At 41.1% G+C, this 23,951-nt stretch overlaps 1 protein-coding gene across 4 annotated transcripts in view; it reads right to left on the reverse strand.

Moving 5' to 3' along the window:
- LOC149255889 (2-oxoglutarate (2OG) and Fe(II)-dependent oxygenase superfamily protein) overlaps nt 1-23,951 on the reverse strand; it is a 105,569-nt gene that overhangs the window by 57,209 nt on the left and 24,409 nt on the right. For 2 of the 4 annotated variants that reach the window (XM_089460592.1, XM_089460591.1), the window contains exons 2-4: nt 5,102-5,277; nt 4,232-4,302; nt 3,609-4,064 (exon numbers count right to left, since the gene is read on the reverse strand). In XM_089460592.1, coding sequence (XP_089316718.1) covers nt 3,946-4,064; nt 4,232-4,302; nt 5,102-5,277 — 366 coding nt within the window. In that variant the 3' untranslated portion in view covers nt 3,609-3,945. Of the gene's footprint in view, nt 1-3,608; nt 4,115-4,231; nt 4,303-5,101; nt 5,278-23,951 lie in introns of those variants that run through there. The other 2 variants (XM_089460593.1, XM_089460594.1) reach the window with 2 other exon arrangements.

Here is a 23,951-nt window from a genome sequence, read left to right on the forward strand (position 1 = left end):
TGTAAAAATTATTGAAATAAGCCAAGTTAGACCTCATATAAAGAGACGAAGCTTTCTTTCATCTTTTTCATCACCATTCACTCATCACACTCTCCTCTCTTTAAGAATGCGCATTAGTCTTCTTGTCTCCATTTGGGCAAAATGTGATCTTTTGTAGTGCAAGTTTTCTAAGATTGATTGAAGTGATTCTTGTAGAAAATTATGTTAAGTTTACCGCATATTTTATATGTTTGCATGTTGTATTTGTGTAGTAAGGTTTCTACATGTGTTGATCTGAATGGAAAATGGCATCAACCCATGGTATTCATCCACCCATGGAATTTACCCATGGTATTGTAAGTGGCATCCACCCATGGTATTGTAAGTGACATCTACCAATGGTATTCATTCACCCATGGAATTGACCCGTGGTATTGTGACATCCACCCATGGTATTCATTTACCCATGGAATTGACCCGTGGTATTGTAATTGAAAAATACTATAAGTAACAAGTCGTATTTTGTAAAAGGACAGATTGTCCACCACAATGTAGTCCTTACAGTTATTATTTGTTTTAATAAAAAAAAATCTTTGTGGTTTTGTTTATTGGACATTCTACTCTTTTTCTTCTGGCAATTTCAATTTTTCAGATCTTAGGAGCCTCCCACCCAAAATTTGGATCAGTGCTATCAGAGCAGGTTACGATTCCATGGGAATGAGGGTTTCATGCATATTTTAGTTTCAAATTTTTGCAGCTATATTCAACAAACTTCAGGCACGCATTGCAACATCCACATAGCACTTTCTTGGGCCAAGCAGGAAGAATTTTTCTTTTTTCATTTTTTTTGCAGGAAATTTTTTTTTTGGCGACAAGTTGATCAAATCTGAAACATTTGATGCAATATTTACAAAAACAAATAATAGATCTGGATTCCTTGCGAAAAAATACCAAAATTCAAAAAAACAAGCAGCCGAATGAGAGTCTGGATGAAAAAGATATCGCTGATTTAAAATCAGCTATGTTGTAGAATTTTTTTTCTGACAACAACTAATGCATGGAGACACTCCTATCATTTTTTGAAGTTTTTTGTGCAGAATTTCAGAAAAAAGATTGTAGATCTGAGCTCCTCTTGAAAAATCACCCAATTTAAAAAAAAAATGGGTCGAATCAGAGTTCGAATGTGGGAGATATCGCTGATTTAAAATCAACTATTTTTTCAGAAATTTTGCGACGGCAGAAAAATTGCAGTGCGAATCTGAGATTCTAGAGTGTCTAGATAAAGATTTCCAACACATGGGAAGATGCAAAAAAAATACCAAAATTCAAAAAAACAAGCAGCCGAATCAGAGTTTGGATGAGGAAGATATCGCTGAGTTAAAATCAGCGATGTTGTAGAATTTTTTTCTAACAACTGATGGATGGAGACTCTCCTATCATTTTTTGAAATTTTTTGTGCAGAATTTCAGAAAAAAGATTGTAGATCTGAGCTCCTCTTGAAAGATCACCCAATTTAAAAAAAATGGGTCGAATCAAATTTTGGATGTGGGAAATATCGCTGATTTAAAATCAACTATTTTTTCAAAATTTTTGTGACGGCGGAAAAATTGCAGCGCGAATCTAAGATTCTAGAGTGTCCAAATAAGGATTTCCAACACATGGGAAAATGCAAAATGGTCCTTCTGCTTCTAAAAACAGGTTATAATAAATATTCTATGTTATATTGACCGAGTTATGTCCATTTTAATTTTGGAGCTGCATTCGGAGCAGGTTCCCATTGGAAATGTGCCCTCTCACCCCACTTTAGTAGGTACCTGCTTCACATTTATCAGTTTCAACATAGCAACATTCGGCTTAGGTTATTTGGAGACGTGCCCTCCCACCCTAGGCTATGTAGGCACCTGCTACTTCATCAACAACCAACTTCACGGTTATGGGTCAACCGCACAAAATCCTTGTCATCGAAGTCCATTTGCTAGGCTGCACACTATTAGTATCACAGTTGGTCACAACCATTACAGGGTATCTCTATCCTCGGATCTTCGTTTGTCATGGTTATGGGTCATTCACAAACCCACACTTCATCGAAGCCCATTTGCTAGGGCGCACACTGTCGATATCACAGTTGGTCACAAGCATTACAGAGTATCTCTATCATCAGATCTTCGTTCATCATGGTTATGGGTTAACCACATAAAACCCTTCTCTTCAGTAGCTCTTCATATTCAACAAAGGCTTCACAAGAGGGAACTTCACGCAATGGGGACCATTGCTTTTTAAGGAGGGAGGAATTATCTGAATGGAAAATGGCATCAACCCATAGTATTTATCCACCCATGGAATTTACCCATGGTATTGTAAATAGCATCCACACATGGTATTGTAAGTGACATCCACCCATAGTATTCATTCACCCATGGAATTGACCCATGGTATTGTAACTGAAAAATACAAGAAGTAACAAGTCGTATTTTGTAAAATGACAGATTGTCCACCACAATGTAGTCCTTACAGTGATTATATGTTTAAAAAAAAAAATCTTTGTGATTTTGTTTATTGGACATTCTACTCTTTTTCCTCTGGCAATTTCAATTTTTCAGATCTTGGGGGACTCCCCCCCAAGATCCGGATCATGTGCCATGATATAAATTGTTGAATTTTATCTTGAAATCTTGCTCCTCTATGATATGTAAAATTGTTATCCTAGAATCCTATAAGATAACTCCGAGTGTCCATCTCTTAAATTTAAAACCTTGCCGCACAAAGAAATCGTTAGGGTTTGGAAGTGGGTGCCCTAGTCATCCCCCCATTTCAACAAAGTTGTTCTCATTGATTTTTGCCCTAGAAAACTCCATTTTCCCATTCTAAGGAAGGCACTAATCATAGTAGTGTTGATCAAACCCCTTTCTTTAATAAATTTGTCTTTATTCTTTCTAATTCTTAGATATTTAGGGTTAGGGATAGGGTTTTATGTGAAATATTACTAAAAAATAATTTATTTTTGATGTATATTTGTTCTTAAAGTAGAAAATGCATTTAATAATTATACAAAAACAAAACCTAACATTATTTGCATGTTAAAACCCTCCTTTAGGGTTGACGTCATCATCCTTTTGCTATTTATGCATAGTTTCAGCCATAAAACTACATTATAAACCCTTGATCCTAAGTAACTATTTGAAGGTCTTGCCCCTTGTGTTGATTAATCATTAAGAGACCTTTTCCTTGGGCTGTTATATGACATTTCTTGCCTCATCATTGAAAATCTGTGAAACCATATAATCAGTCTAGGAGCATAGTACTTGAACTCCGGCAAAGATTACTTAGGACTTCTAAGCTCCACCGGTACTATATCCCAATCTTGAGACCTCATTCAATCACCTTGAGCCATTCTCATTGAATGTCCCTTAGGTGATCATTTACAAAAGCCTCCCTTATGGTTAAATACCATTAAATAGCATGATAAAGGTTGCTAAGGAGACAGTGGCAACAGATCTATTGTTGCCATAAAGGTCTGGTTCTGCCTAGTGGGGCTTTGCACTATGCCTGCTAGATTTTGTCGCAACAAGAACCATATACCAAACAATACAATTTTTAGCAAGCTGTATTGACTGCTCAGTGCGATGCCGTGAATTAATTTGGTTATATTATTATCAATTGAATACTAAGAATTCTCAAATCAGTCAAGGGTTCAAGAATTAGGCACCTTACAAGTTTCCAAGCTTAACCTGATGGCTGCAAGGATTAAATCTTTCATGAGATGAAATGAAAATTACTAATTCAGCCTGAACTTATGATACATCTAATTTCATCAGCTCATACAAAATGGACCATCATGATCCATTTCATGACAAAATGTATTACAGTTGAATAAGCGGGTTATTCCAGAACCTTGCTTCTGGAGGATCTTTGAGCTTATCCTCTTACAATAGGAATATATCCCTCTCCCAATAAAATGGCCGAGATTCAATTAGAAGTTGCAACTTGTAGATTTGCTAATTTTATGTGTTTGGGTACATCTCCCTGATTGCCTCTGCCCAAAAGCATACTTTGTGCAGATGAATCTTTCTTGATCAGCCTAAAGACTGCAAAAAATTGTAGTAGGCGTATTTAATATCAAACTGCATATCATACCCTGCCAGACAACCAATTATTTTAATGTTTGAGCTTTCATGGTACTAGCAACAATATTAACAAGAAGAAAAACAAATACTGAATCCTATGCAGCATGCAGAAGCAAAATAATACTCACAGTAGTTAATTGCAATTGTGCGTCCTTCACTGTCAGGGGTCTGCTTAACGTGATGAAACCACAAGCTTGGCCTGGATTGGTGATCAATAATTTTAGACAATAAGCTACAACTTGGAAATATAAATGAAAATTATTCTTTAAAGGTTGCAGCTATACTTTTGCAACCAGACTTGCTTGATATGCACATAAGAATTAAGTCTGAAGTTCTGAACTTATAAAATGAACTACTACAAATGCTAAATCTCTCTTTTGTGATGATTCCTATAGATCAATGTTTCTATAGGAATCGTGCTTCACCCACTGAAATGCAAGCATGCTTTTGGAGATAGCACTCAATTCATATTCTTGACCTAAGATGAAAACTGTTTCTAATAGTAATTGATGGATAATGGGGTTTTCATTGTTCAGACCATAAGTCTTATATCCCTTATGAGGGAATTTTATTCAGAAAGGTAAGCTCATGCTTCTTTTTCCCTTTGCTATTTGAAGGGGGGAAAGAAAGAAAAGACAAAATGTGTATACTCAAGTTGCTAGTAATTAAAACTGTAATGAATGGCTTTGCTAAATTTGTTTCTGTAGTCAATTTACATTTGAGTCTGTTAACTCTGAGAAACAAAACCTCACTAGTTCCCCCTCACAATTACAATAGTAACAATAATGTGCATTTGCTCTAAGACATGGCACAATCATTTGCATTGGCCGTAAGAAATGGTTACACTACACCCTCAAACCTGTCTTAGGGAAGCTTGATATCACCAACAATCCCTTCTTGGTTGACATTCAAAATCTCGACCCATTTCACTTTCTTTAATAAAAAGTAAAAATTCAGAGCAAGGCAGAGCAAACTGTGAAGGGGCTGAGGATACTCACAGGTAAAGCATCTCGCCTGCTCGGACTGTACATTCAAATGGCTTTGGGCCATTAAAATATCTGGGGAATAACATTCTTTGTTGTTCAGCTTGTGATGATGGTGGGTAAGGATCAACACTCGACCATGGAACATATCGCAATGGTGTATCTAACTCTATTTTGAACTCTCCATTTTCCTGTGATGTATTTCCAAATCAACAGCAAAATAAGTTTAGAGGTATATCCAGTGGCCTGCGAGACTAAACAACAGATAAAGAGATTGCATCATTTGTTCCACAAGCAAAATCAAGTGACTCTATATTACACGAATTGCTGGGCATACTTAAACACCAATCAAAGATTAGAACCCTAATCCGATATACCAACCCAGAAGAAAGAACATACATTGGAAGAGTAATAATAAAAACTCACATAACCTAAGAAATCAAAGACACAAATCCACTATCTGATGATAGAATATGCTAAGTTCTACTTTAAGAAAATGGAGGATAATATATTCTACAGTGCTGGATGAAATATGTGAGCACAGGAGAACAGGAGAAACACCTCCCTCCTCATCCACATGGCTCTTGACTCAAAACCTCAGGAGGTTTGACCAGCATGTAGGATTTGGCATAATGGTGACAGAGAAGAGCAAGGAGGTAATTGGGGCATGCCTGATAGATGAGCCCAGCACCTCTGGCACATAGCGTAGAGACCATTTTTCCATCCTAACGAGTTTGCTGTTATATGGCTGTGGCAGCAAGTTGCAGGAATAGGTGTGGTGGTGAACCTGTGAACAGGGCATACCATGGCAGCTAAGATAAGATAATTTTACTATGGTCCAACAAATGACCAAAAAGGTCGGTCAATAAGACTAAGAAGTACATTTAGCGATACCAAGGTAGGTCAATGGGGCTAGGAAGGACTTTCAGTGAATATCGATCAGTAGAAGTGCTATAGGCTACCCTAGTAGCATCAAAGCAAGATAAAACAAGAACATGAAAGATATGAACTAAATATTACATCAAAGGAGGAAGAAGAATGCAAGAGATCAACTAGATATGGGATGAGGAGGAATAAGTATTTACCATGGAATCTATCACTGAAAGGGATCCAATGCATTATCTAACAATGTCCTCTGTATAGTAGCCAATGCTGAGAGGGCCTGGCTATATGATTTTTGGAGGCATACACCCTCAGAGAGAACAGTGCCAGGGCATCTACTGGAGGTGAAATCCTACCTCCGTTTCAGGCCCTAAGATGATTCTTCGACCAATAAGTACAACCACTGATTTGTTCGGATGCACTGCCCCTGTCACCTCAACAATGCTCCTCTCTGTTAACACCAGATTTGTTCAGGATGCACTGCCACCATCACTTCAACAGTGCTCCTGCTCTCTGTTAACACAGGATTTGTTAATTCCAATTTAAGGAAGCTCTAGCACATGTTCATGAGTACACTCAGATCAGGTTTGGACTTCTCCAAAGTCTTCTTGATCAATTCGACATTGATGGTTCATGAGTACCTTGGCCATATTGGCACATTATTGCAGATCCTTATTCAGCCAAAGTTTATTCCAGAATTGTTTTGTATGAGTATTTGGAGATCATGAAGAAACAGCATTTGAAGGAGGCAGCACATGTGCTATTTTTAGCAGGTTTCCAATTCTTGCTGTTTAGTTTTCCACGCGAATAGGATTGACATTCAGACTTTGAGTAATGCATGTGTGTTGAGGACAGTCAGATGGGCACTTTTAGAATCTCGATTCGGCTATTTTTTGAAGTTAAAATTTTGGAGACTGGATCTTTTTCAGCAGCAGCTGACAGCTTTGGGGACCCAGCTGAGAGTACTCCAAATGGCCACTTCGAGATTTTCAAGATTCACTCTTAGAAAATTTCTACTTTGGAAATTTTATCTTTCTTGAAAGTAGACTTGGATACCCTTTTGATGAGCATGTGGTTTATTTTCTGTACAATTCTAAGTTTTAGGCCTTGGTCAAAATCAGTCAAACGTAGGTCTAAAAATAGGAATTTTGTGGCTTCAAAGATACCCACATTTTTGTTTACCCAATCTTGAGTATAGTGTGGGTATGAAGTTTGGCAACGATCTAACATTGCTGATTTTTGGGTGAAAGATAATGTTTGTCTAATTTTATATTTGAACATATTTTTAGATACCATTATAATGAGCAGCAATGGTGTCAAATCTAAGTCATTCTGAGAACTTGGTTCAAAATTAAGGTGTGCCATGTGTCATATTTCCATGTTAACCTTTTGACCATGTTCTTTGTACCCTTTATTTTCAGCTCTCAATTCTCTTGACCAGTTGAGTATTTTGGCCCAGTTCAATAGTGGTCATTCCTTGCAGATGCATTTGCACGTCATTTTATGGCTCATTGGGAGGTGAACCCTACTTAAGGAGGATTTGGGTTGAGTTGATTGGAGTTCAGTGCAGTTATCTTCAGTTCAGTTGAATTGTCTTCAGTTCACTTCAAGCACATGTTATTGTTGCCTTAAAGTGGAGCACACCACTTCTAGAAGCCTCCCAGTTGCTATTTTGGGCAGCAGTTCACTTATGCATACACTGGAGAAGTGCACCCCAAAGGATCTTATCCTTACCTTGATTTTGAGATTTTGAGCAGGTTTCACACTTATTTTTGGCAAAGGGAGGTGTGCCCACCTTAACTTGATTTGGAGTAATTTGCACATCAAGCAACTTTCATTTTTAGAAATTACTTGAAATGAGCGCATATGTCTTGAGAAGATCTCGTGCCTTCTATTTTCAAACAAAACCTTATTAATTTAAAGCTTCAGATTAGTAAGCCTTGGATAGGACTTGGGAGTTCATAAGAAAAGGCTATCCTTGGAGACCTATAGAGTGTCTGAACCTTATCCATCCACCCATGCATGCGTATACTCTGAGGAGGAGGGCAATGAACCTTGAGCATATTTTGAGCAGGTTTCACACTTATTTTTGGCAAAGGAAGGTGCCCACCTTGGAGTTCTATTCACAAAACTTGCTTACTTGTTTTTGGCATCCATCTACCTATCCCATGCACCCCTCTTGAAGGTTTACTATTAGTAGGTGCTGAAGGTTATTTCTACAAGATTCATATATCATTTGTTCGAAGCTATTGCACCCTGTTACCGCTCAAACTAGCAGGGTCCCAGGAGGGGATCCTATAGAGCAACTACTAGGTCAGGTGGCAAAAATGGAGCAATACCCACTATCACCTCAACTAAAGCTCCCCGCTCCTTACGGACTTTCACCAATGGGAGGAGACCCGATATAATAGGAATCACAAGGATCAATAGATCAATGATGGGATGTGAAGTGATTCCTAAATCCTATTCACAAGAGAGGCTCAGAAAGTTGGCTTGCTTGCTTTGGAAGCAAGGTGATAGGCTCCCTAGGAAGGGCTAACGGGAAAATTAAGCCTAGGTTTGGAGAATATCCCTTGACAAGAGGTGTCTTAGACCTAAGAATCCTTAAGGAGAAGTGGCTTCTATGTGATCCTTGTAGAATTTGAGTTACCAGGTTGCGGGACCACAAAGAACCCAAGTGGACCCAAACTAAGTCAAAGGTGTGGAGTTGATCAACAACAAAGGGGCTTGACCTGGTTAGTGAGGAGAATGGGATCAATGGATTAAGTTTCTTTTGAAATTTGAATGCAATGATCCAAATGAGGACAGTAACCCAAATCAACCTAGGGAGAAAATTATCCTCGAGCTATGGCTTGCGATATCTCAGGATTCCACCGACGGATTGTGCTCAAACTTGGAGGACCCCTTAAGAAGACCCCAGAGCAGTTTGGACCAATTTTCAAGGTGTTTGGATGGATACAAAAGATTTTACTTGATGCCCTAGATGACCTATCGAGGTTAGGCCTAGAAAGAGAAGGAAAGGTGAAAAATAATATTCTTTGTGATCACCTATGGACTAGATCAGTGCCTAACCAATTGGGAGAATGGAGTCTAATGGAAACAATGTTTAGAGATGCTTAATTTCAATCAAGGAGTTCTCCAACAACTTTGCATGACAAAAGCAACAACTAGGTTACAAGGGATATTTATACTTCTAATTATTTGAAAATGATGACTTATCAAGATAATGCATGAGTAATCATGTATCTCTCGGACAATAAACCACCATACATTTCAACAATCAACATGAAAAATCCCCCACAAAGACAAGGTCAACAACTTCGCATAAGCCCAAGAGTTGATGAACAACAAAGGGGCTTGACATAGTTAGGGAGGAGAATGGGATCAATGGACTAAGTTTCTTTTGAAATTTGAATGCAATGATCCAAATGAAGACATTAACCCAAATCAACCTAGGGAGAGAAATGATCCTCGAGCTTATGGCTTGCGATATCTCAGGATTCCACCGTCGGATTGTGCTCAAACTTGGAGGACCCCTTGAGTCAACTAGGTTACAAGGAAAATTTAATTTGTATACTTCTAATTATTTGCAAATGATGACTTACAAGATAATGCATGAGAAATCATGTATCTCTCGGACAATAAACCACCATACATTTCAACAATCAACATGAAAAATCCTTCACAAAGACAAGGTCAACAACTTCGCATAAGCCCAAGAGCAGCTACACCAACTTCATGAATGAAAATATTCCATAGATCATTTTATGAGACAAAATTACAAGATAAGCATGAAAAGAGTACTCACAATGTACAACAAGATTATTCCAATCATCAAGTGCAAGAAAAGCGAAGCTCCAAGATAGAAAAATCAAGATCTTCCAAACATCGAAATGCATTATTTCTCCAATTCATCCATCCAAAAGGCTAGCGAAAATCTCAAGAGATACAAATGATCCAAATCCAAGTGATGATGAGAGGAATGAATGAGCCTCTCATCTATTTATACAATCCAATAGGGGATTCGAATGGCCTAACTTGCCTAATTTAGCCCCAAATAATAAAATAATGTACAATAGTGATATTCATATAACTTGGTGACAAGCCCACCAAGATAGCTCAAAATAGAAAGATAAGCCTCTCAATAGGGCAAACTAGTAAACATGATGAGTTGTTGGGCCACTGACAAGGCCTAGTGGAGTCCAAAGTGTGCCAATGTGTGAGAATAGGCTCCAAATATAGTGAATGAGGGGTTGGCCCCTTAATATCCAAGCAAGTCACATGTGGTGTCCCCAAGCGGGTGTGGGGGCACAATGACATCCTCATGGGTCTCCAAGTGGATCGATAATGCCTGTAAACCATTTATAGGGGCTAGAATGATGACATAAGCCCTCCCTTGTCTCCTCATCTGGACCCTAGAACATCTGCCAAGTGTGCGGTACAAGTGTGAAGTCGGTTGGACACAATGATCTAGGTGCATCATCCTCATCCAAAAGGTGGAACACAAGAAACCATTGAATGGCGTTGGGGATCCATGAAGTGCCCTCTGCTATGGTGGAAACCCATGGCTCTCTACACTCACCCTACAAGTACCAAAATGACCCTCTGGAGGGCTTGGACCCTGTATAGGGAGACCAAACCCTAAATGGACCCATCTGCAATCTTACATAAGATCGAATGCATCCCCTTGTGTTCCAATACAACAAATCATTAGAGTAATCAAGTAAAAGAGCTTACAAATCATGAAACACAAGTGGACACTTCATAATGGCATGCCCTGCCATAGTCGCCTTTGGCATGTCCAAGTGTCTCCAAGCTCAAAAGGGGGTTAACCAAGGACCATATTGGGTGGTTTCATCCTCTAACGGGGGTGATATTTCCATGGTACATCCATCAAACGATAGGTGGCCTATGATATAGTGATGGAATGGAGTGGGGGTGAAGCAGAAGCTCTAGGCCACATGCCATGTTACAAGGGTAGCTAATATAGAGATGCCCACACTTGAGTATATGAGTGTAGGAAGGAGCAATCGTGGTACATGAGTTACCCCCGCATTTGTTTTTCCACCCTTCTTCATATGCCTTTTGTCTTCTATTAATTATTTTTCTTTAATTGCTTGGTGCTCCAGGGGATGAGAGCATGATGTGCAGGATAAAACAGTTGATACCCCCTTTAGGTGGGACAGTTCATTGCCCACCAAGGGTTGGGACAATCATGGGTTCCTTAATGATAGAAGGGGCTCATCTAGGGCCCATAGAAACAAGGGTGATGGCCATAAATAAGGGGTAGAGCTCATGTTTGGCTTTTTCCCACGTGCTAAATTTGTATGTCCCAGTCATCTTTTGCATTTTATGGTACAATTTCCTTTTGAGAGTGGCCAAATAAGTTTTTTCTTTTATTTTTAGCTACATCAACCTCTGGGGCATCATTCCAGGTTCGACACGAGCTGTGGACAAGGGGAAGGGGAGGCTAACTCCTTGTGGACCCAATGGACAAATGTGGACCCGAATGGGATATATGATGAATGGGGTTGTAATGAGCGGAAGGGGAGTGATGTATATGGTTTTGGGAAGCGAGACCACACAACCGAAATTAGGGTTTCCCATGTAGTGTGTTAAAATTGGCAACTAGGGCCAAACTCCATGTGGGTCATCTTATTCATAGTTGATAATATTTTTATTAGATTCCTCTCGTCGAGAGGTGTAGGATTGATCTAAAGATCATCCGATTCCGATAAGTATTTATGGAGATATGAATTTATTTTGATTATGGAATAATTATCAAGCCGACCAGCAACTCATGTAAGCTCAGAAGCCCAACAGTCGCATCTATTCAATCAGCGACAATTGTGTATAAATACAGGAGGTCTTTTCGTCATTTGGACTCACTCATCTCATCACATCTCTCTCTCTCCTGCGCAGAAAAGAGGCTCTTCTCCTACTGCGCAGAAAGAGACTCTTCTCTCACACGTGTGGAAGGAAGACGCAGAATTTAGGGCTGCAACTGCAGATCAAAAGTTTGACCAGCGTTGACCATCAAACTCCCTCCTCAGAACTGCGTTGTAGGTGAATCTGGATCTCCTCTGAAGGCCGCATTTTTTGGTGAAGGAATCAAGCCGATCCGACGGTCGGTTTGCAAGATATTGTCTGCCCTAGTTTGGCTGATCTAGGGTTTGTTGCTACTAATGTAAATCAGATTTATGTACTATTTCTCTCTGCTGAATTATTGAAGATAAAGGAAGATTTGATCAAAGGGTTTCCCCACATTGGGGTTTGTCCCTGGCTAGCCGCCACATCTTGTGTCTCTTGTCTTGGCTTGTTTTCTGTCGATTGTTTAATGTTCTATCTGCACTTTACTTTATGTACATGTGATTGCTAATCTGTGGATAATAATAAGAAAGATAAGTAAACTACTATAAGCATAGAACATACCATAACTTAACATGGTATCAAAGCTGAGGTGAAGACAAAGCCTGAGCAAGAGCAAGAGCAATCACCGAAGAGAAGATTGGCAAGGCTATCCTAAAAGAACTATGGGGTCCTCAACACTCTTCCCTGCCTAAGACAAGCTCCATGAAAAAGCTGACTATCACAGATGGAGGATGTCTCTCGATCTAACCTTAGAAGATCAAGGAGTGTTGGACCATGTGAGAGGCAATATTGTTGAGCCTCCATCAAATGCACCCGCTGCTGCCAGGAACAAATGGAAAACCGGTGAAGTCAAAACAAAGAAGATCATCCGGGACTCTATCGACAAGCGCTTGGTGGCCTACATCTCCGACTTGAACACCTCCAAGGAAATCTACAATAGACTGGTGAGTTTATTTAAAGTTAATGATGCAAATCAAGTCTTGTTTCTTAGAAATAAGCTGAAGGAAATTAAGAAGGGCAAAGATGAGAGTATGCAAGCATACTTCTTAAGAATCACCGAGATCAGGAACAATCTCCTATCTATTGGGGAGATTATTACTGATATGGAAATGGCACTCACGACTCTTGGAGGATTACCATTCGAATGGTACGTGTTCAGGACTACTCTTCTGAACAATAATGTAATTCCTGGTTTCGAGGAATTAATGGCTAGATGCATTCAAGAAGAAACAAGGGTAGAAGAGCAAGAAATGCCCATGCCTAAAGGTCCTCCTGCTGCCTTTTCTTCTCATGCTAAGAAAAGAAATAATTCCGGGACTAAATCAAAAAGAAAGGCTGGACCTAAGGGTGGAAGAAAAGGACAATGTTACATTTGCGATAAAGCAGGTCACTATGCAAGAAAATGCCCTGATAGAAGGGACTCACACCGGGACGATGATCAAAATCCCTCTCATGGCAATCAAAGGAATGGAAAATTTAATAGCAAAGGTAAAAGGAGTGTTGGAAATCAAGGAAGAGGACAACCATTCAAGAAGAAATTCCAAGTATGAATCCAACACTGTTGATAATAAGCAGGATGAATATTATCTACCAACTGCTCTATCTACCTCTGCTCCTTCAGACTCAATGGGAATTTGGCTCATTGATAGTGGTGCCTCAAGGCACTTCACTGGTTACAAAGAAGTTCTCCATAATCTGATAGAGAAAGAAACTAACCTGGAAATTGTCCTTGGAGATAATATGAAATATCCCGTGAAAGGTGTAGGCAATGTCTCTCTTAAATTGAATCAAGGTAATACGATCCACTTACAGGATGTATTATATGTACCTGACCTCAAAAAGAACCTGGTGTCCATCTCGGCAATGGAAGACAAAGGCTACAAGGTGACCTTCAACGATGGCAAGGTACGTATATGGAAAAATAATGTTAAAGATGCCTTCACTCTTGGGTTTCAAGTTGATTCATTATATCAAGTCGGTGGAAGTCCGCTAGGTGTCATGTCTTGTGACACATCTCTTTAGTCCGAACTTTGGCATCGGAGGTTTGCCCACCTTCATTATAAAGCTCTACCTGATGTAAGACAAATGGTAACAGGGATGCCTAAATTCCAAGTAGAGAATGAAGGTGTATGTTCGGGATGTGCCGCTGGAAAGCTCAAAAGGGGACCATTCCCCTCAAGCCAAAGCAAGACCTCCAATATATTACAACTAGTTCACTCAGACATATCTAGTATGATGCCTGTGAACTCCTTGGGAGGATATTCATATTACCTTACTTTTACAGATGACTATTCTCGAAAGACTTGGATATACTTCTTGAAAAAGAAGGATGAAGTGTTCTCTTGGTTTCGACACTTCAAAGCCTTGATCGAGAATCAAACCAAAAAGAAGATCAAGATCTTAAGGACTGATAATGGGACTGAATATGAATCTAACAAGTTTCATGACTTTTGTAAAGAGGCTGGCATCAAGAGGGAGACTACTACACCATATACTCCTGAACATAATGGTGTGGCGAAAAGGAAGAACCGTACGATTGTGGAAGTTGTCCGTGCCATGCTCCATGATCAAAGACTTCTGAAGTTTCTATGGGCCGAAGCTGCAAACACCGTCGTATATGTACAAAACCGATGCCCTCATCAAGCATTGGGTTCCAAGACTCCTGAAGAAATGTTCACCGGTAAGAAACCTGACGTATCTCATTTTAGAATTTTTGGAAGCCCTGTATATTTTCATGTGCCGAAAGAGAAAAGGAATAAATTGGGTGCATCTGGAAAGAAAGGAATCTTCGTGGGCTATGGTGAAAATACTAAGGGCTATAAAATCTATGTAGCTGGTCAAAGGGAAGTCGTGATTAGTCATGATGTCACCTTTGACGAAGATATGGCCCTCAGCAAAGTGGACAAACTTCCAACTTTGAGGAGCTCTCAAGAAGCCGACACTAGGGAACCAAAAGAAAAGGATGATGAAACAATGCCTGATGTGGAAGAACCCATGGATCCTATTGATCCACCTGAGCCTTCCTCTTCTAGGAAGAGGCCCTCTTGGCTTAGGGGGCTACTCGATGATGCTGAAGGACACACTACACCCCGAGGAACCTTCCGTGAAAGTAAGAAACCCAACAGGTATCAAGGATACTTGACCATCATGAGCACGATCATACAAAATGAGCCTTCATCATTCTCAGATGCCGTCAAGCATCAAGTATGGAAGGATGCTATGACCGAAGAATATGAGTCTATTATGAAGAATGATGTCTGGGAAGTAGTTCCCAAACCCCAGGACAAGACAATTGTCACTTCTAAATGGCTTTACAAGATAGAGCATGCAGAAGATGGAAGTACGGAAAAATATAAGGCTCGTTTTGTCGCTCGTGGCTTCTCCCAGAAGGAAGATATAGACTATGACGAGATATTTGCACCTGTTGCTAGATATACCACCATCCGCTCAATCATAGCCCTAGTGGCTTCACAAGGATGGAACCTACATCAGATGGATGTCAAGACCGCATTCTTGCATGGTTCGATCAAAGAAGAGGTCTAAGTGGAGCAACCAAAGGATTTGGGATTTATGATCGAAAATCTCATGTATGCAGGTTGAAGAAGGCTCTCTATGGGCTGAAGCAAGCACCCCGAGCATGGTATGAGAGTATCGACAACTACTTGATGAAGCTGGGATTCACTAGGAGTGAAGCCGACACTAAACTCTACTTTAAGGTTGAAGATGACAAACCTCTCATACTGGTGTTGTATGTGGATGACCTCTTTCTAACAGGTGCAGACCCTTTCATTCACAAATGTAAGAGGGAGTTGGCTTCTGAATTTGAAATGAAGGACCTAGGACTGATGCACTATTTCCTAAGACTTGAAGTCTGGCAGAAGCCAAGGGAAATTTTCCTATCTCAAGGAAAATATGTGGTGAAGATATTGGAAAGATTCGGTATGGTAGATTGCAAGCCTGTAACTACCCCGATGGAGCTTGACTTCAAGAAGTTAAGCGGTAGTGCTGCTGGACCTGTTTTATGAAATGATACCGAGTATTGGCAACTTGTTGGAGCATTAATGTTCTTAGTGAACTCCCGTCCAGATATATGCTTTGCAATCAACACATTAAGTCAACATATGGTTGAACCTCATCACATACATTGGATTGGTGCCAAGAATCTGTTAAGATATCTTCGTGGCACTATTACATATGGGCTAAGATACACTGCCGGAGATGTGAGACTACTTGGATACACTGATGCTGATTGGGCAGGCAGTGTGGTGGATCGTAAGAGCACTTTCGGGTGCTGTTTGTCCTTGGGATCTGCTTCGATATCCTGGGTGAGCAGGAAGCAGAAGTTGGTGGCTCTGAGCACTGCCAAGGCAGAGTATATTGTTGCTAGCATGGCCTCCTGTGAGGCAATCTGGTTGCGAAAGCTCTTCACTGAGCTGTTTGGATTTACATTGGATACCACCATGATCCTATGTGACAACCAAAGTGGGATTCGTTTGTCAGAGAATCTCGTATTTCATGATCGCTCCAAGCATATCGATATCAGGTACCACTATATTCGAGATATGGTGTAGCGGGGAGCTATAAGGCTCCAACATATTGGTATAGATGAACAGGTTGCCGACATTCTGACAAAGCCCCTAGGAAAGGTCAAATTTTTTACTTTCCGAGAACAACTTGGTGTCGTTCAGAAACCCTCTGATGAGGGTCCTTTATGATGTATGGAGCTCTTGTAGATCCGGGGCAGGGGTGCAGGGTACTTCTTGGAGCGACATATGACCACAGGGTAAAAGAATCAAAACTTTCCCTGTAACACCCCATGGCGACTATGTAGCAGGATATTTAGTTCTCCTATGAGGTCTAGATGATGTGTTTTCCATGACGATTATGTAGCAGGATGATTAGTTCTCCTGTGAGGTCTGGATGATGTGTTCTCCATGACGATTATGTAAAAGGATGATTAGTTCTCCTGTGACGTCTGGATGATGTGTTCTCCATGACGATTATGTAGCAGGATGATTAGTTCTCCTGTGAGGTCTGGATGATGTGTTCTCCATGACAATTGTGTAGCAGGATAATTAGTTCTCCTGTGAGGACAGGATTGATTAGTTCTCCTGTCGAGGCATCCTACCCATGCAGTCTGGGACTCATGGGAAGTACCTCTCATCTGATCAATGAGCAAGGAAATAAGGACAGGGACCATAGTAGTACCGATGGACACATCGTTGTATCTACCGTACTCCCTATGCTAGGATGACCTTCATTGATCTGGGATCAATGATACTGGTCTGGGACCAGTGGTAGGAGTTGTACCCACTATGACACTGACTTCGGGTTGGTTGAGCACTGGTCTGGGACCAGTGGTACACACTCTGACACTAACTTTAAGTCAATGGAGGATGGTATGATACATCCTCGATCATTTCTTCCTCTTCATAATTTGGACAAAGCAGAGCAGAGCAAAACAGAGCGGAGCAGAACAGATCAGAACAGGGCAGAACAGAGCAGAGCAGAGCAGGCAAAATAGAGCAAAGCAGAGCAGGGGTCAAGTTGTACAGGGCAGTGCATTTGATGGATGAATAGTAACGACCGACAGACGAATCGTTGATGGAGTTCTCCCTAGTTGAGAGGGAGTGTTAAAATTGGCAACTAGGGCCAAACTCCATATGGGTCATCTTATTCATGGCTGATAATATTTTTATTAGATTCCTCTTGTCGAGAGGTGTAGGATTGATCTAAAGATCATCCGATTCCGATAAGTATTTATGGAGATATGAATTTATTTTGATTATGGAATAATTATCAAGCCGACCAGCAACTCATGTAGGCTCAGATGCCCAAAATTCGCATCTTTTCGATCATCAACAGTTGTGTATAAATATAGGTCTTTTCCTCATTTGGACTCACTCATCTCATCACATCTCTCTCTCTCTCTCTCCTGCGCAGAAAAGAGGCTCTTCTCCTACTGCGCAGAAAGAGACCCTTCTCTCACACGTGAGGAAGGAAGAAGTAGAATTTAGGGCTGCAATAGCAGATCAGAAGTTTGACCACCGTTGACCATCAAACTCCCTCCTCAGAACTGCGCTGTAGGTGAATCTAGATCTCCTTTGAAGACCGCATTTTTTTGGTGAAGGAATCAAGCCGTTTGCAAGATATTGTCTGCCCTAGTTTCGTTGATCTAGGGTTTGCTGCTGCTGATGTAAATCAGATTTATGTACTATTTCTCTCTGCTGAATTATTGAAGATAAAGGAAGATTTGATCAAAGGGTTTCCCCACATTGGGGTTTGTCCCTGGCTAGCCACCACATCTTGTGTCTCTTGTCTTGGCATGTTTTCTTTCGATCGTTTAATGTTCTATCTGCACTTTTACTTTATGTACATGTGATTGCTAATCTGTGGATAGTAACAAGAAAGATAAGTAAACTGCTATAAGCATAGAACATACCATAACTTAACATAGTGCCATTCCTAAAGCCTAGTGGCCAATAGAGAAGATCCCACGGGACTAGAATACAAGGTTAACCATCAAAAGGGCAGAGGAGACAAGAGTACAGACCTAACCCACTGTTTCCGCCGAATCCTTTTGTTGAAGAAAGTGTAACTAGGTTCGGTCTTCATAATGACATGATCTTTGTAGTTGATGTAATAAAAGGAAATAAATTATTTTTGTAATCTTTCTACATGGGTTTCATGAGCAAGAAGTGTCACTAGGTGAAAGACTTCTTCTTGATGTCTTTAGGATTTATTTCTATGCAAAAGAGTCATGTCTCTTCATGTAAATGTAAACAAGTCCACAAAGGTGTGAAGAAGCCCTCCAAAGACCAAGCACAATCCTTCAAGAAGTCTGCAAGCAAGAAGCAATAAAGAAGTCCTAATGTCAGCTCCAGAATATGACTTAAAATGAATAAATATAAGTCATGTCGGCTCAAGGGATATACACATCCATTCACCTTCATGTCGGCTCCAATTATGAATTAAATAAATTAATATAAGTCATGTCAGCTTGGGTAAGAGACACAAGAGTTCGTGGCTCACGTCGGCTCAAATAAGATGACGCAAACCACTATAAATACCCAATGAAGTTATCCGCAAATGGTACAAGGAAGAACTCGCATTATCTTCTGAAATGTCGATGGGTGCAGGAAGGCATGGCTTGGGTTACAGATGGGTTGCAGGTAGAAGACCTCGTATGAGTGCAGGCAGGATATGGTGGAACTCTCTCTGTAGTCTTGCTCTAAAACGAAGGCACAGTAATGAAGATCACGAATGCACAGTGATGAAGCTCTTGGACAAAGGCACAGTAATGAAGATCTCGAAGGCACAGTAATGAAGATCACGAAGGCACAGTGATGAAGCTCTTGGACAAAGGCACAGTAATGAAGATCTCGAAGGCACAATGATGATGGATCTCGCACAGTAGTCCTGGCTTATAGATTTGTGCCCTTGTTAACTCGTCTACCATCTGCAATGATTGACGTTGTTCTTGGTTACAATCTCAAAAATCGAAGTTGCAGTCTTGATCATAATATTCATTGTTGTCTCGGCATCAACATAAGGGTGATGATCTAAGACACTGTCACAGTCCTAATAGATATGTATAGTGAAACAGTATGACAATCTCGGCAAGATTGTATCTAGTAATAAAACTCAGATCTAGCACTTCGATGAGTAGTTGTGATGAGGGTTTCGAAAGATCTCTGTGATATATGTATTCAGAACCTTACCTCGAGCATGGACAGAACATGAGATCATTTCAGTGATCTCATTGTTCCAAGGATGCAGATCAATAAGGATCTGGTAACAACAAGTGAAGATGCAGTAGCTGTGTGACTGCATGATGATTTTAGGATGAAAGATCTCATCAAGCAATATTGAGGATCTCAGTAATGTAGCAGTATTGGCTTCAGGGATGCAGTGAAGATGATGTTCAGAGAAGTGAAGGATTGATGTCTTGGTCTTGGAGTGGCAGAGTGTGTCAAGGGTCATGGTCTTGGTATTCGTCAATGGAATCTCTATAAGAAGAATTTTTGCGTGGGTTTTCCTCTCCAAGAGGGAGAGGTTTTGGCCCTAGCAGTAAGCCAAATATTTGTGTTCTTGTCTCTTTTGTTTTGATAGCAGTTTGATGAAGTTAACTTACACATGCTAATAATGAAGTAAACATCAAGCTAAGATAAAATTGCATTAACACTTCACAAATTGTTATCATGTAACGAAGAATCATCTTAACTATGCATGCCCTAGATTTTTCAACACCTCCCACCAAGCCATGCCCAAAAGTAACCATGACAAGTAAACAAAAATACTCATTCACATAATGATAAGCCATACCTTCAGGGTTGGAAGGCCCACCTTCAAACATACGATCATAACAGATGGGTGAGGAACCACATGGCTAGCTCAAGTGGCGGAGAAAATGGCACATCAAGCTATCTAGGGGTTGCAAGGGGCTATTGGCTGTCGGTTGAGGACCATCTAGGAGAAAAAAAATTCTCCTATGGATATCACCCACAAAGTGGTGGGTAACACACCCCACTTGATGATTCTTTTATTGGGCTTCCATTCCCTTTATCTAGTTGTATTCTTTTAACCAAGCAAGGGTAAGATATTCCTAATGGATCGCAGCCTCAGCAACAATCAGCCCACAAAATGCTAAACATGTCACAAGCGGGATTTGAAAACAAGTAGGGAGGATAACATTTCTTCTCCCTAAGCCCCCTGGCAGAAGCACAATTGGCAATCGCCGTGAAAATGAAGTGTTATGTACTATGAGATTTTAGGTTCAAATTCCCAAGTTTACCCCTAGTCGCGTACAGGGGGGTGGCATGGTTCATCTAGGGGTTATAGTGGTAGCAGTCAGAATAGACCCCGTGTCACGCGTGTTGGAAATTGTAAATTTCAGTCTTCATAATTGTCAATGTATTTGAGTCATTATGTATATTTTATGTTACAAGAAAAAAAAGAAAGAATAATATTGTTTTAAGCATGGGTTCCATGCTCCATTTTGATGGTCATCTGGGTCAAGCATGTTCTTCATGCTTCTAGGGTTTTTCATGTGAAAAGAATATTTTTCTTGAGTCAAGAGAGTTCTTGTCAACTGTATAAGACTCTTTTGGGCAAGTTGTAACATGTAAAAGATGTTGATTTTGAGTCTAGAAAGCCCTATGAGCCTCCAAGCACAAGTCGGCCCTGGGAGTGACAAGTCGACCAAAAGAAGGATATTCGACCTCTTGAAAAGCCTATAAATACAAGCAGCTTCGACCTCATTTGGAGCCAATTCAATCATCTCAAGAAAGAAGTTCGATCTGAGGCAAGGAACAAGGAAAAAGAGAAGCTAGAGCGAATATCAAAGAAGCAGCACAGAGTCAAGAAAGTTTGTTTTGGGGCCTTATTTTCTCAAACGTGCGAAGGTTGGGGTTTTTGCAGCATTTGGGAGGCCGAGAATTACAGGTCTGAATTTCAAGAAGCCAAATTGCGGATCTAAGTTGCAAGAGGGTCGAATACTCTGACTTGACCTACTTGGACTCTAGTTGACCTTGAAGATATTGACTTGCTTAAAAGAAGAACTCTTGGAGGATAGAGACATGCCATAAATTAGGGTTTTTGCAATCATTACAGGGTCAAAGATTGCAGGTCAACACTGGGGGCCAAAGTTGAAGTTGGAAGTTGGTTGAAGCGGAATTGATCTTTGTTAATTTGGTTGATCTCTAACTAATTGGAAGGGCTTCTTGGAGGGTTGACTTGGTGCTTGGAGGAGGACTTGGTCCAGGGTTTTTGGGTCTTGGTTTTCTCATTTGAAGCAGATTCTATAAGAAAGGAAGAGATTATTTATGGGTTTTCCCCTTGGAGGGGTTTTACCCTGGCTTGGAGCCTATATCTTGTGTCCATTGTCTTTATTGTTTTGCTCTTGATAATTGTTTGATGAAAAGATCTAATAAAGAAAACGAAAAGATAAATAAAGTTCACAAGCAATTATAAAGGTTAAGGAAAAATTGAATTAATAGTTGCTATACTACATTCTCCAACAACGTGAGTACGAGATCGGCCTAGTCGTCGATTCCTCTAGTCAACAAATATATATATATATAGGGAATTAATGAAGGAGCGATGGAGCTCTGCTGTGCACACCCCACCTGCTGCTTTGACTCTGGTTAACTACAGTAGGCACCCGTAGCGGTTATCCTCCTCTAGCCTACAACACGCCGGTCCTAGCCTGCACAACTATCATTTTCAGTGGATAAGTATGGAGGGTATGGAACTTGACGCTGTGGACTATTCGTCGGATCCCTTCTCCGATTAGGTTATTTTGCCAAAACCTATCCCGAAATCGGCTACCGCTACATCTGCCATGTCCTGCTCGCTAATGGCGCTGATTGTCTCCCTTCCTGGGCATAAGGACAACTCCCTCCGCATCGGTTCCCTCTCAATCGACTCTCCTGCCCTCAATTGTCCGCCCTTGTCTCCTTCAACCCTCAACCTCCTCGCCTCATGCTCATCTCCGCTCTTCGATCCCACACCCCCCGCTGACCTTTGTTTCTCTCAGAACCCTAACCCTCGCCCTAGACCTGCATCAGAAGCGGCCACACAATCTCAGCTACCAGCTAATCTCCCTGGATCAGGCGAAAAATCACAGGAATCTGCATTCCCATCAGGATGTTTCGATACCCCTGTTATTAGGGTTAGGTCAATGGAGCCTTCCTCAGCAACAAAAAATCCAGCAGATCCATTACAAGACCATCCTACTGCGCCACGGACAGGGAAGAAGAAATCCAAGTGCATCAGAGCATCCGGGAAAGATTTCACTATTAAATTTGGCGAAGGTCTCACCATGGGGGATATCACCGACAGAGCAAGCAAAGTTCTGGTGGGTAGGGTTCGCGGCAGAACCTATACAGCGGATCGATTAGGGCAATGGGTGAAAGAGATTTGGGGGCAGATCTTCCTTCAGCTACTGGAGGTTCAAACTCTGCCTTGCGGGTGGTTTGCGCTTCACTTTGCACTCGAAGAATACACGAATATGGCCCTGGCTCAATTTTGGCACATAGAGATGGCGTCGATTTTGCTCAAAAGATGGAGCCCTCTTTTTGATCCTGAAAGAGAGCAGATCGGAGCAGGGCCTCTCTGGGTGAGGTTGCCAGGATTACCTCTGCAATACTGGTCAGAAGAGGTGTTCATCAAAATAGGGAATACCCTAGGTACGTTTCTGGATTACGACAAATCCATTGTCCAATCCAAAAACCGAACATTAGCCCGTATTTTAGTGCATCTAGACACTCGGGAGGGTCTGGAAGAAAGGATAACTCTGCAATGGAGGAATTTCACCCAGGTACAGATCTTGGACTATGAGGGAGTGCCATTTAGATGCCGAAGATGTCATAAGGTCGGGCACCTATTCAAAGAGTGCCCTCTGGTAGTGAAAGCCCAGGAGACAACAGTAGGACAAGAAGCTGGCATCGACAAAGGAACTCCTGTCATCAGTAGAAAGCATCTAGAGGCTAGCCCAGAACCTCCCCGGAAGGTGACCTCATCCAAGCTGGTGCAACACGAATCTGGAACACCTTTGGGACCACCATCCCCTCCTCTAACTCGAGCTCGGGCAGCTGCAGAAGTGGCTCGTTCAGCGGGTATTCCTCTTCCCTCATCCCCTATTCTATCTTATGTAAATGCATCTACTGCACAGCATATGCATACTGCACCGATTTCGCATGGTATCATCTCCCCTGCCTCCATCACCTGCTCACCTCTCCCTCATCACTTGGTTGATTCCACCACCCCCCCCATTACCCACCCGGTGAAATCCCCCTCACTCCCTCCATCTCCCTTGGCACCCTCTCATCCCTATAACCTTCGTTCACGAACTCCCTTTGGGGACTCTCATCTTTACAACATAGGCCTTGGCCTGACTCTACCTGCATCCTCTGCTAAACCACTTAGAGGGCGCAAATCATACCTCACACATGCTATCCTTCGCGCTGGGGCAAAGGTGATCTCGGGAAGACAATCCTCTTTAGATCGGGTTCTTAGAGAAAAGCAAACCCTAGATATGGTTCCCCCATGAAATGCCTCTCCTTTAACTGTAGGGGTTTGGCTAGTGCTCCAAAAAAACTAGCCCTTCGCA

Source organism: Pinus tabuliformis, chromosome 7 (assembly GCF_031772625.1).
Source record: "Pinus tabuliformis cultivar Carrire ecotype Pingquan chromosome 7, CPIR1, whole genome shotgun sequence".
NCBI lineage: Eukaryota > Viridiplantae > Streptophyta > Pinopsida > Pinales > Pinaceae > Pinus > Pinus tabuliformis.